Source organism: Magnolia sinica, chromosome 1 (genome assembly GCF_029962835.1).
Source record: "Magnolia sinica isolate HGM2019 chromosome 1, MsV1, whole genome shotgun sequence".
NCBI lineage: Eukaryota > Viridiplantae > Streptophyta > Magnoliopsida > Magnoliales > Magnoliaceae > Magnolia > Magnolia sinica.
In genome coordinates this window covers 97,462,517-97,476,255 of record NC_080573.1, presented here as the reverse complement: position 1 = coordinate 97,476,255, position 13,739 = coordinate 97,462,517, and the positions used below count along the sequence as shown (strand labels likewise).

Sequence of the window (13,739 nt, the reverse complement as noted above, 5' to 3'; positions counted from 1 at the left end):
TTATTGCTTTCATAAAATTTAGGACTAAGATAGTTTGCTACTACTGTTTTAGGATAGTTTACTTTCTGTTTGTTTAGGATAGTTTGCTTTCTGTTTGTTTAGGATAGTTTGCTTTCCGCTTGTTTAGGATAGTTTGCTTTTTGGTTGTTTAAATCTTGTGCTAACCCACCTTCTTGCTGAGTTCCTTTGGAAAAAGCCTCAACACTCCTTCATCAGGCACTATCTTTCCATCGCTTCTCCTTCAATTACGTTGTCTATTTTACAAATCATGCTTATTTACAATGTAGATTTTAGGTTGGGGATGGGAGGTTAGGTAAACTAATTTTTCTTAGTTTTGAGCAAATTTTGTAAATTTTTTTTTTAAATTTTTAATGTTTATCTGTTTGGAAGCGATGAATTGTGTATTTAAGACTGTTTTAAGTATGATGATAAGATAAAAATTGAATTTTGAACTATTGGAGTTTGATCATCTAAGCAATCTATCACTTAATCTGAATAGTACTACATTTTCTAATTATTAGTATGATGATCATTGAAAGATATTGAGAACCGAGTCTGGAGAATTTTATCCACCTTAAAAGAAGAAAAGAAATAGTTAAAAAAAATAGGAGATTGACAAAAAGGGTCATGTATGTGAAAAGATTGAAAATGTCTAAAAAAATGAAAAAAAAATCTAAAAGTAAAGAGAAAAGACTTAAAAGATTGAATGAATACAAATAACCGTCGATATAAAATCAAAAACTAGAAAAAGAAGGAAAATGGGATAAGTTCGGAATCCATACTTGAGTTTTCAGCCAATCTTGAAGTGATGAGCATGACTAACATTATGAAAAGATAGTATTTTTATGAGAAGTAAGTTGATTTTCACTGAGCACGTTGAAAAACTTGGTATGTGAGCTATACTCTGACTTAATGGATAAAGAACTTATTTGATTGATTGCTTATGTGATTCGACTCTAGGTTTCTAAAATCTCACTTTCTCATATTGAGTCTATTCATTCATACTTCATTACACAAAAGATTGTTTTCTGAAAAAGGTTTGAACATTGCACATTAAAGTTCATTTTTCGCATACTTTGCTCGCAGTACAAGAAATTCCACTTTTACCTACGAAAAAATACGTAGGTAAATGATATGATTTCGTAGGCAAAAAGTTTTACCTACGAAAAACTTCGTTGGTAAATTCGTAGGTAAAAGACCATGGGTAAAGGTTTTTACCGACGAAAAATGTCATCGTTGGCAATGGGTAAGACTTTTACCTATGAAATTATTCGTAGTTGAGACTTTTACCTATTAACTTTTTCATTGGTAAAAACTGTGTTAAGACTCTTACCTACAAAAGTTTTCGTAGCTAAAAACTTTTTAAGACTTTTACCTACGATGTTATTCGTTTGGAAAAACTATGTTAATACTTTTACCTACGAACATTTTCGTAGCTAAAAACTTTGTTAAGACTTTTCCCTACGAAATTGTTCGTAAGTGAAAACTGTGTTAATACTTTTACCTACGATAGTTTTCGTAGCTAATACTTGTGTTAATACATTTACCTACGAAATTTTGTATAGGTAAAAACAGTGTTAAGACTTTTACCTACGAAATGTTTCGTAGGTACAAATTGTGTTAAGACTTTTACCTACGAAATTGGTCGTAAGTACAAATGTTGACGAAACTTTTTCCTACAAAACTTTACATAGGTAAAAACTGTATAATTTGTGTTCATTGGCACTAGTAAGCCTTTTTACCTACGAAATTTGATGTAGGAAAAAACTGTTGACGAAAATTTTACCTACGAAATGATTCATAGGAAAAAAAATGTGAATGAACCTTCAGCTACGGTCATTATCCATAGCTATTTCTTACATTTAAAAAAAAAATTATAATCATTCATTCATTCAATTACCATCATTCATTCAATTACTATCATTCATTCATTCAATAATGAATCAATTACAATTACCATTACAATCTTTCATTCAATCAAAGGAAATCATGAAATAGTTTCAAAACAGCTTATTAGAATAATTAAGACAAACCATTACTAGAACAACTACTCAACCCAGTGCAGTCCGGTCATGGATCATGGTTCTCGAATTCTAATTCAAGTCTTAAAGAACATCCAATGAAAATAATGTATCGAATCCACTGTGACTTCTTGTACTAAGCCTTGTGCCTTCATCAGATTACCAAGGTTGCTATGAGCATCAACCTGCCAATCAATGCAAGAGCCTGGCGACAACACTAGGCTTCCTCATTAAATCTTCCTTTCCTCATATATGCACTAGCTAAATTTGACCATGCATCACAGAAATTGGGGTGAAGCTGCAAATCTTAAAGAATAAACAATACAAATATGCATATATATATATATATATATATATATATATATATATATATAAGAAAGGCAATCTTGTCCTCTAGTCAGTGGTAAAGATCAACAAAAAAGGGAAACATCAGAAATTTATTTTTTAAAATGTCTCCATGTGAAGTTTCATTACAGCCATTTCTTTCCCACCAATGTGTCAAATGTGCAGAAGATCTAATCCGTGAAAGAATGTGGGCCAGACAATAACGATCACCTGGTATGATAATACAGTCAATTTACTCATTGCTGCTGGAAACAACTTGGGGTTGACAACACCTGTATGATTGCATACAATTGGTTGCATGTGAGCTTCAGAGGCAACAAAGCTCATTGCCAATGTGTCAAGTGTAATACATCTAGCTGTAAACGGTGGGATCCACCGTGAAGATGACCTGATGCAAAAAATCAGACTGGTCCACTCAACAAATAGGCACTCATTTGTATGTTGAATCAGACTATCCATTCTTCTTGTACAAGGCGATCGGCCCTCATGAGCAGACTGGCCTGATTTTTGTGACTGGTGACTCATGGTGGAGTCCATCGTATGTAAGGCTTATATGCTTAGACACATGACCCATGTGATCTTGGTTGCATGTGAATTTCCCATGCAACCCCTTTTAGTTGAAGTTTTCTCTTTCTAAGTGATGGTTTAGACTATCGAAAATACCAGCCCGTCACTGAAAACTAAAGTTGAGTCATACCAATTCCATCTAACTCAACCATTAAATTCAAAAAACATTGTATGTGTCAATGACTCTTAGGGATTTTTTATTCTTAATTTCCTAACTAAAATAACTACTTTTAATACTGATGTGGTGGGGATGAATTGTGTTGTGTATCTTGGAATGAATCATCAGTGCAACATAGTCAGGAAGTTACATAGTTTACATATTGGGTGCAAAATAGGATCCTCCATTCACTGGTACACAAGTCTATTGCTAGCTGTTTCAACAACAATTTTTGATTGATTTGCTTTGGAGATGTCACATTTAAATCAACGGATCCACTTCCCTGGTCATGAATAAGAATATATCACACATTGGACTTCAAGCAACATAAAACTTTCAATTAAAGGAATAAATGTAGCAAGTAACAGGCACGTAAGTTCACAGTCTTGGCTTCATCAATGCAACCTATCCATCCACCCATCCCATAAACCCATAAAATCAACCTAAAGATAATTTGGTTAGTTTGCAGATAAATAGAATTTTGCATTTGAAGAAAGATCATATACAAGTTGTTGCAGGTCTACAATGAACAATGAAGGAATCAAACTCTTTGCAGGCTGCAGTGCAGAATCCTGACCAACCAGATGATTCCGATCATCTAAATATAGACCATTTTTCTTATAATGTCTATTTTTGGAGCAATCAACCAAATGGGAGCATAACCTTAACAATGTAATTCTTTAGAACGATACAAATCCAAGAGAGGTCCCAAAACTAGAATGATTGAACCTATTTTTCTTTAGATGGATCCAAAATTCACTAGAAATATTTACACATCCAAGTGTTGAACAAATCTCAAAGTGTTGACATCCATATGCCTCACAAAAACATTCTCAAGAGGACAAGTTCAAGAGTGCAAAGATGTGAGTACAAGGGGTATGGATAGCTTGTTCTAGGAAGGTTCTCGTTTCACTAGATTATAATATCCAGGATATATAGAACTCCTAGAGAGACACTCTTGTGCCTCTTTAAGATCCCTTTCGGCCATCCATTGGGCCCCGCCATGGAATCCCATAGCCAAAAAAAATTACAGATCAGATATTGCAACTGTCCAGGTTAAGGCCTTGTTCTAACCAGGGACAATCATGAAAAAAAGAAAAGAAAAAGAAATACATTTAAGAAGAGAGCTAGCTATCAAACTCTTCACTGTGACGGTCAAGCTCCATCCATATTGTAAATAATCTGGTTTCTCAAGGACCTCCCATATCTAAGTGGATTGTTATTTTGTTCCAGAAAAGTTGATGTAGAGAATACTGACAATGTTGTTTGTCGGTTCTAACAGCCAATTGGCCAACATCTTCATAAAGGCTACCAGTCGATGATGAACAAGGGATGTGGATGTCTTAGGAAAGTTGGGCATGTGTGACATCTACATTCCAGCTTGAGTGGGAGTGTTGGCAAAATCGCAATGTCATGGTGTACATAATACGAGGCATTCGAGCGGTGCGCCATTACCAGTTCTACTTATCCTTTCTATGTTTCTCTCTTTATAATTGTACTTGGTTATTAAAAATAAGAAGAAAAAGGGTGGTTCATGGTCAATGGTACAAACCTCTTCACCAAAAGACCATCGCTCATGGTCAATGGTACATGCTGTCATGTGTGGTGTTGTACATGAGCTTTATTGCATATACTTGTACTCCTAGAGAAAAGCCCTTGAAGCCTTACATACCTTTTCAACAATCTGGTTCACATTTTCTTTTTGTTTTATTCCAACTGCAATGGCCAGTAAGTTATTCGAAGCTTTTGCGTTCCCCTGATTCAAAAATATCAAAAGACATCAATATGAAGTGCCGAAAAAATAACATGGTAATACTAATGAGGTGATTTGCTACATATGTGCTAATGTGGCACATGTGCATGATCCTGGCTCTTCAAGTACGAGAACTATTAACATGACTTGGCCCGTGACACATGTTTGTTGCATATAGAGGGTTTGTTACCTTCTTTTCTAACCATCTTCTCATACATTCATGGCCCACCTGATCAATGGAACTGAAATCTGTAATCTAATTAAGATTTTGCCTAATTGGTATACTTTTGGCTGAACGCCCATTCAAGGTGGGGCATACCAGAAGAGCAGTCAGGATTTTGAACATGTGTGTATGCCAATGGAGATTATTTGTGCAACTGCACATGATGACTAATTGCCTGAAGAATCCATTTAATAAGACATTAGCAGACAGTTCTTTCATTTTTCTTGTTTTTATTGCCACTCATAGATGATAAAAAGCAACACAAGCATCTAATAATCCGTATCTAACAATGAAGGAAATTCAGTTTTGGTTCTATCGCCAATTGAAATTTGCATTTGTTTCACACACCTTTTTTTTTGGGAAACCCCATAATGGTCGCATCTCGAAGTTGGAGGTCTCACAGATTTTTGGTAATGAATCAATCCCATGAGGCCGACATCGGCCCTGAAACAACAGAAGAATACGAAGTATAGTAAATAATACTAACATTTCATTCATGAGAAAATGCAATGAAATTGAGCCCCTACGAAAGTGTTGTACCTTGCATCTATTATCAGATTGAGTAATTGGCAACGGATCAACCTCAATCATCTCCCATTTTGATATTCTCTGTACAATGGATCCCAAAATGCTTTGAATGTGAGATGTGTTTCCAAGATATTGAAATACTGGGAATATTAATGACTTAAATAAAGGGCAACATCATGTGGCCCAAGACAAACAACCTAATCCACCATCTATACATTTCATAGTGAGATGAAAGAATTTTAGAAACCAGAATCTCACCAAAGAATGATCCAGCATCAGATCATAATCGACCGACCAAAATTTAATGAGCAAAGCTTCTAACATACCAACCTCTCTAAGAATTGCAAAATGCACTTCATGTGTAGCCGGTGCTAGCATGATCAAGTTAGCATCCTGAAATGACAAATGCAGAAAGTCATGTCAAGAAGCCAAGAAAATCAACATATTGCAGACAGCTAGATATCTAAGACAAAAGGTGAAGAAATTTACCAACCTATACAAGCAATGTTGTGTATTCGGGTCAAACCCTAGTAGATTTCTTTGCAAGCAAATGTACGACATTATCTTGTGCTCCCCCTCACCCGGCACATTGGCATTAGAAAGAATAACCTTTGAAATTCTCATGCAGTCAGAGTTGCATAAAGATTCCAGAGCCAAAGAAGAAATAGGAGAGAATAAATAAATGGTAACAGATAGATTTTTGTGTGTACCTTGATGCCACGCCACCCTAGATCCATGTTCAATCTCAGGTGTATGTAATAATGAAGAGTTGATGATGGCATGCATACAAGTGGCAATAGAATCAAGCTAGGAAAACTAAATGTACAAATAGATGAATAGATCCAGAAACATACATGCTTCAACAACAAAATATAGATATAAATAAAAATAAAAACTTGAATCAACATGACCAAAAACCTGAATCAAGACAAATCTGGGGAAAGAAGGATTCAAATTACTACAATCACAAGCAGCCATAGCATTGCCTATTTGAAAAGCCAAACAGAAGTAATCTAACACTGCTGGTAAAGTTAAAGAAAATGCAAATGATGTATCAAACGGAGGCAGAGATTAAGAAAAAATTACTTACAACAAGAAGTAACAGCGAACTGATGAAGAAAAGAACATTTTAGAAGAGAGAAGATCAATAACCCAGATGGTTTGTTGAGAAAACCAACCAAACCCACAAATTCAATAGCCAATTGGGTCTCAAAATTCTTCTAAAATCCAATATTTTTCTATTTTCAGAAAAGATAGAGAGATCATCCACTCAGAATAATTGTTGAAAAAACCAATCACACCCACAAATGAAATGGCCAAATGGGCCTCAAAAATCCTCTAATTCCCATAAAATTCTCATCTGTTTTCTTTTTCATCCATTGCAGCAACCAAAACCTTCCCAACATTTTTAGAACAAAATAAACCACTTATAGGCCTGATGAGAAAACCAACCAAACCCATAACTCCAATTCCAAAAAGGGTCTTCAAATTCCTCTAATTCCCATTAAAATCCCATCTCTCGATTCATTTCAGCAACTAAACCATAATGTGGTCTAAAAGGCCACTGTCCAATCAAACAGAATATAAAAGTTGGTAGTTGTTTATTTATACCTGCAAATAACACATACACCCCTATACTTCATAAATACAAAGACATGCACTACTGAAGTGTACTACTTGAACACCAAAAGTACAAAAACAAGGTGTACTTTATCAAAAATAAGGGTGTAAACATCATTTCCATTGCTATAAAACTACATGGGAAGGAGGGCATCTGACCATCAGATCATTGCCTTTAATTATATTCTATAAAGTACACCTTGTTTTTGTACTGATTTGTGAAGCATGGCTGTAAAATGCCTACTCAACTGTACTTTAGGTGCTTCGATCCTACGGATGGGGTCAGAATCCATCTGAAAAGGAGCTGCAAAACCTACCCTGCAGCTATTGCGATGCATTGCACATATCAAAATGGTGGAAATCCAAAATTCAAGATAAAAAAAAAATCCCCTACTTTTTCACTTGAAAAGATGGCTCATTTCCCACAACACTATTGGTAATAGAGAAATAACCTCTTAATAGTACCCAGCTACTTAGTGAAGCTGGTTATAATCATCGCAGGCATGATGGGGGCTCACGTCTCCTTGATATGGTGATGAGGTGAGGCAAAGGGAATAGAGTAACTAATTTAAATTGCTTTATACCACATTCTGCCTAGTCTTAAACACTATGACCCAACCATTTTTGAGATACGGTGATAATTAACTTGAACAAGCAACTGGAGAGCATTATATAGGAAATTGTTGGAAAATAGTACTCACAAACCTTTTGAATACTAAGAGCAAGCAATGACTGATGCTCTAGTCACTCCGTCCTTAAGAAGAGTTTTGGCTACTTCATATGCCTCCTGGAAAGTCAAATCCTCAAATTCCATATTAAATTAGGTGATTAAAATAAGTAAATCACTAAATTAAAATTTGAAAAAGTTCAAACTGAAATAAGACAAACTCGTGTGTTATGTGAGCACAAAATTTAGGAAATTGTTGAAAGGCAGAGTTGTGCATCCCTACACTACATTTTTTCACTTTCCACATATTTCTATCAATATTGGATGATGACAACCAATCACTAACTTTAAATTACCCTAGAAAATTTATTTTTTATTTTTTAAAGAAAGGACATTTCTACTTTTTTTCCTTTTTTCTGAAAAATGAGTATGGTTCAGATTTCATAGGAAATACATCAACTAAAAATACAACGAAATTGAAAATACCCTAAATGTGTCTTGTGAGTGCCAAATGATAAAGAAATAAATGAAAATCCAAAAAAGAACCTATGAAAATTGTCACACCCCAAACCCAGAAATCGGATTCACAAGAATCCCGATCGTCGAATCCGATGCCGACAGCCTCCGTAGTACCCCATTCTCGACTCCTAGCGTCCATACGCCAGATTCCGATCCTAGGATCCTACAAGGAGGATTTTTTTTTCAATGTACATTTAACTCGTAATAAGCATAATCACAAGTCTACCCAAATTACAAAGACAACATCATCATCACATATCCACTAATATAAACATTTGAGTACAATACTGAAAGGGAAATACATAAATCGAAAGTCAAGCTCCAGAAGACCGCTGCACGCTCCAAGCTCAATACTACCGCAACCAATCATCATCTGCATGCATCTATCGTGCATAAGCTTATAGAAAGCTTAAAGGGTGGTGTAAGTGTGTGCACAAGGTAAGTGCCAAGTATTCAATATAATGCCATCATAAATGCCTAGGTAAGGGGAGGTGTTGACTTAAGAGGATGAGCCATTATTACTTGTGTAAGGACATGACACCTAGGGAATGGTGTCATAGGGGTAGGTAGGTCCCACAATGTGAGGTCCATAGCCATTATAATGCACGGACCATAAGTTCTGATCTAAGCGTCGCTTTGACGCACGAGATGCGGCATTAGAACTGCGGTGATGACGGGGTCGCAAGGGTATAAGTTCAAGTTGAGCCAACTCTGATATATGGGACACGACTCATGATTGCTCGCAAACATTGATAACAGGTCACAGGTCGCCGAAATTCGACCGGGAGGACCGCGGAAGCCTACGGAACGGTACGGGCTAAGATACGGGTCTTACAAAAATCAAAGGTGTCCCCACCTTGTAGATGGCCTAGCCAAAATAATAGCCCAGTTCATTTATCAGGTAGGCCCCACCCTATAGATGGCCTGTCCAAAATAACAGTCCAGTCCACTTATCAAATGGAGCACACCCGTCGTTAAACGTGGATATTTGTTGCAGTCATGACCCATGTGAGAGGTAATCCTCAAAGTTTCAAAAATCCTCTAGCAATATTATGAATTCTATATGCATTGTAATTACATGCTCCTATGAATTGCCGTAGAGAGATCTTCTATGAAGTGACATCCATGCCATAAATGTGGGAAACATGTAGAGTCGTTATGACCATCGATTTGGTGGGCCACCATACAACTGAGCCAATTCAAACAAACAAATTAGCATGTTAAGGTTATTCTTCTTCAACTAAGGGAAAATTGAGAAGTCTTAAGGGAATTAAATTCCTTTGAACTTAGAGTTCATCCTAAGACCTTAGCTAGGGTGCAAAATAATTGGGTAAAATCGCCAATTTTTCTCTCAGTCGAAAACTTCCATCTTTATCTGTTACTTGAGATAATTCCTTCATTTACTCAACTCTTCCACAAAAATTATTTCTTTGTAATAAAGTTGAAGCCAAGAAGCCTAGCATTCTAAGGAGCCTAGAAGATTTGCAATCAGTGGGTGTTTTGTAGGATTAGGTTATATTTTTGTGATGGGCCAAGTGGGGCCTACTAATTGATGGTATGGATCTCACTTTGGACCCTAGGTGTGACCGATGTCCCACCATGATTCACATGATCATCCCATGATGGGGCCATTCTCCATGGGCCCCATCATGATGTTTATTTCCCCATTGTGAAAGGTCATCTAGACCTTGCATTTTTTTTTGTGAAAAGAGATCTCCACCGTTGATTTTTATAATTTAGGCCCCACATGATTTGAGACCCATTTTGATGTATGTATTGTATTTGCATGACCCACCTAAGGAGGGCTCATAGTGGCGGAGCCCCTCCCCTCCATTGCACATCTCTCTCTCTCTCTCTCTCTCTCTCTCTCTCTCTCTCTCTCTCTCTCTCTCTCTCTCTCTCTCTCCTCTCCCATCTTATGGCCCACCATGATGTATCTGATACACGCTGTCCATGTGTTGGACCCCACCTACCAACCTGTCCATTGGGACAGGCCTGGATGAAGCATATCACAAATATTAGTTTGATCTACAACTGGGTGGGCCACGTACACATGGACCCACCCTGATGTATATGTTATATATCAACGCTGTCCGTGCTGCCTCACTACGTGGGGCCCACTTGGATGACATGATACCTCCAGCATGTGGGGCCCACCTTGCTGACATGCTGCCTCTAGCACATGGGACCTCCCATGCTAATTAGCTGGTGTACCTTACAATAGCTATATAGCTACTGTATTGACGTTAGTAAGTTCTGTGAGTCTGATCATGAGGTATGTGTTAAATTCCAACCGTCCATCCACCATCTAGTGGTTTGGATGGTGAGACCCACCTTAATGTTTGTGTTTTGCCACGCTGTTCGTCCATCCCTGGACGTGGGACCCACCCACACGCGCTACACGTGTGGGTGGGGGTGGGGCCCACCTTAAGGTATGTGTTGTGTTAACGCCGTCCGTCCGTTGTCTGGGACATGTGACCCACCCGACATGTATGTTGTATACCCAGGCCGTCCATCTGCTGGGTCCACCTGCTGGTGCATGCAGGGCCCACCTAATGTATTTGAGGCCCATTGTGATGTATTTAAGGCCCAGGTATGAGGCCCATTGAGATGTATTTAAGGCCCAAGTAAAAGGCCCACAAGCCGAATATACACCATAATGGGCCCCATACACGGGCTGCACATTTATCACAATGGGCCTCATATACATCACTTTGGGCCACAATCATGGGCCTCATATACATCACTTTGGGCCACAATCATGGGCCTCATATACATTATATTGGGCCACACTCATGGGCCTCATATACATCATATTGGGCCACACTCATGAGCCTCATATACATCATATTTGCCCTCTTACTTGGGCCTCAAATACATCTCAATGGGCCTCATACCTAGGCCTCAAATGCATCACAATGGGCCCCGTACATGGGCCGCATATATATCATAATGGTCCTCAAACACGGCCCGAACATTCGACACAATGGGCCCCATACACAAACCGCATATACATCACAATGGGCCTCACTCATGGGCCTCATATACATCACTTTGGGCCACACTCATGGGCCTCATATACATCATATTGGGCCTTTTACTTGGGCCTTAAATACATCTTAATGGGCCCATGTAGGGGGCCCATTGTGATGTATATACGGCCCATGTATGGGGCCTATTGTGTTGAATGTTCAGCCTGTGTATGAGGCCCATTCTATATATAAATATATATATATATATATATATATATGTATATATATATATATGCGGCCCGTGCAGGGGGCCCATTGTGATGTATATACGGCCCGTGTATGAGGCCCAATGTGTTGCAAGTGAGGTCCATTGTGTGCAGGTGGCCCATTGTATGTGTGAGGCCCAATTACGATGTGTGAGACCCACCATTGTCACGCCCCAAACTTGAAAACGGGGCTCACAGAATTCTCGATCATCGAATCCGGTGTCGACAGCCTCCGTAGTACCCCATTCTCGGCTCCTAGCGCCCATATGCCAGATTCCGATCCTAGGATCCTACAAGGAGGATTTTCAACATATATTTATCTCGTAAGAAGCATAACCACAAGTTTACCCAAATCACAAAGGCAACATCATCATCGCATATCCACTAATATAAACAGTTAAATATAGTGCTGAAAGGGAAAATATACATGTATCGAAATTCAAAGCTCTAGAAGACTACTGCACTCTCCAAGCTCAATGCTGCTGCGACCTAATGCCAGTTGCATGCATCTATCGTGCATAAGCTTATACAAAGCTTAAAGGGTGGTGTAAGTGTGTGCGCAATGTAAGTGTCAAGTATGCAATATCAGAGCAATGCGGAAACTTGATGGTAAGTCCATAAATATCATTAGCCTTATCCAAGCTATGCGTTACAAAAACACAATAAGCCAATATCATAAACTGAGAAAGCAATGCAATATGCAAATCCTGATGATTCCACAAATATCGTAAGCCGTATCTAGGCCATATAAATGCAGGAACGTAGCAACTCAAAATGTCATATGCTGCGGATGTAATGTAATATGCGGTGTGAATGAAATGACCAAGCTCGAGTGTGAAGTCGGGATGATAGTGCATAATATCGCAGGTTATGGGGTCCATCACAAGGGACTTCTATCCAAACCAGTCACATACCTAAATTTGGATAACTAGATTCAATGTGGTTGACTCCTGATCTCATGTTGGCCACACGCCCCAACCGAAATATTGGCTAATGTAAAGGTACACATAACAATTAGTTACGCACCACTAGCCCAAGTGGATAGTGAAATAATAAATGAATGAGTAAATGCTCAGTATGCAACTCCTGCTCAATAAGTTCATATATCAGTACCGTACATCTCTTGGACCATCACCGGGGTCTAGTACACTCCACACTGGCTACCACCTTCCTAACCGCATAGCCATGCAAGTGGAAAAAACCTCATTACCCTCCTGCCAATAGTATATCAATGCTTACCCGACTCGTCGATAGCAGACCCATTTGGGAGCTGGTCAAACTCATCCTAGCTTATAGCCCCCTCACTTGGGTGGATAAGGCCACACCCCCTTCCAACTGACCACGACACGGTGGGAGATGCGGCCTACTGGTATTCATCACTCAGGCGCTCATGTATATCCACTCGGTGTAGACGTTGGAGCGTCTCCTGACCATGGAGGTTTAGGGACTTTCACCAATGGACATCCAACGTGCCCAGATGCTCGAACCAAACATTTTCGGTGTCCCATCTAGCCATCCACGATATGTCTGTGGAGGCTACAACCCTGATATCACTAGGGTGTACAGTATTCATATCACAAATGCAAGATGCATGAGTCACACAGTCCAATCATGCATCAATCCTACGCATACCGTGCGCTCATGTGAGACGACTCCTCCTATCAGGGAGTCACATGAACAACCTGCCCTATGACATATGTAATGGTCAACCACAACTCATAACAAATATATAAATGATATGTATGGGCATGTATCATGATGTTATGCTGTCATATACTCACAATCGGTATCGATAACCAGCACCAATAATCAGCATCAATAATCAGCCTCGATTATCAGCATTAGCCTCGATAATCGGCACCAATAATCAGCATCAATAATCGGCACCAATACAGCATCGATAATCGGCACTGATAGTCAGCATCGATAATCGACATCGATAATCAGCATTGATAATCGACATTGATAATTGGCACCGATAATCAGCACCGATAATCACCATCGATAATCAGCATCGATAATCGGCCTTGATAATTGGCATCGATAAGAATGGGCCTAATAAGGCCTAAGGGAAGGTCACAATGTGGACATTCAACCATCA

The 13,739-nt window shown here is 38.7% G+C and overlaps 1 protein-coding gene and 1 long non-coding RNA gene across 2 annotated transcripts; both read right to left on the bottom strand.

Moving 5' to 3' along the window:
• Positions 1-3,548: 3,548 nt before the first annotated feature.
• Positions 3,549-6,337, bottom strand: LOC131247921 (uncharacterized). Its single transcript, XM_058247882.1, has 5 exons — positions 6,084-6,337; positions 5,925-5,987; positions 5,415-5,675; positions 4,763-4,846; positions 3,549-3,662 (listed from the first exon to the last, which is right to left on the bottom strand). Exons 1-5 carry the CDS (start codon positions 6,216-6,218, stop codon positions 3,549-3,551), a joined length of 657 nt encoding a protein of 218 aa, XP_058103865.1. The 5' UTR covers positions 6,219-6,337.
• A 620-nt stretch (positions 6,338-6,957) lies between these two features.
• LOC131253412 (uncharacterized) lies at positions 6,958-8,411 on the bottom strand. Its single transcript, XR_009175173.1, has 2 exons — positions 7,920-8,411; positions 6,958-7,205 (listed from the first exon to the last, which is right to left on the bottom strand). It is a non-coding gene; the product is annotated as an uncharacterized LOC131253412 (long non-coding RNA).
• Between the last annotated feature and the right edge of the window lie 5,328 nt (positions 8,412-13,739).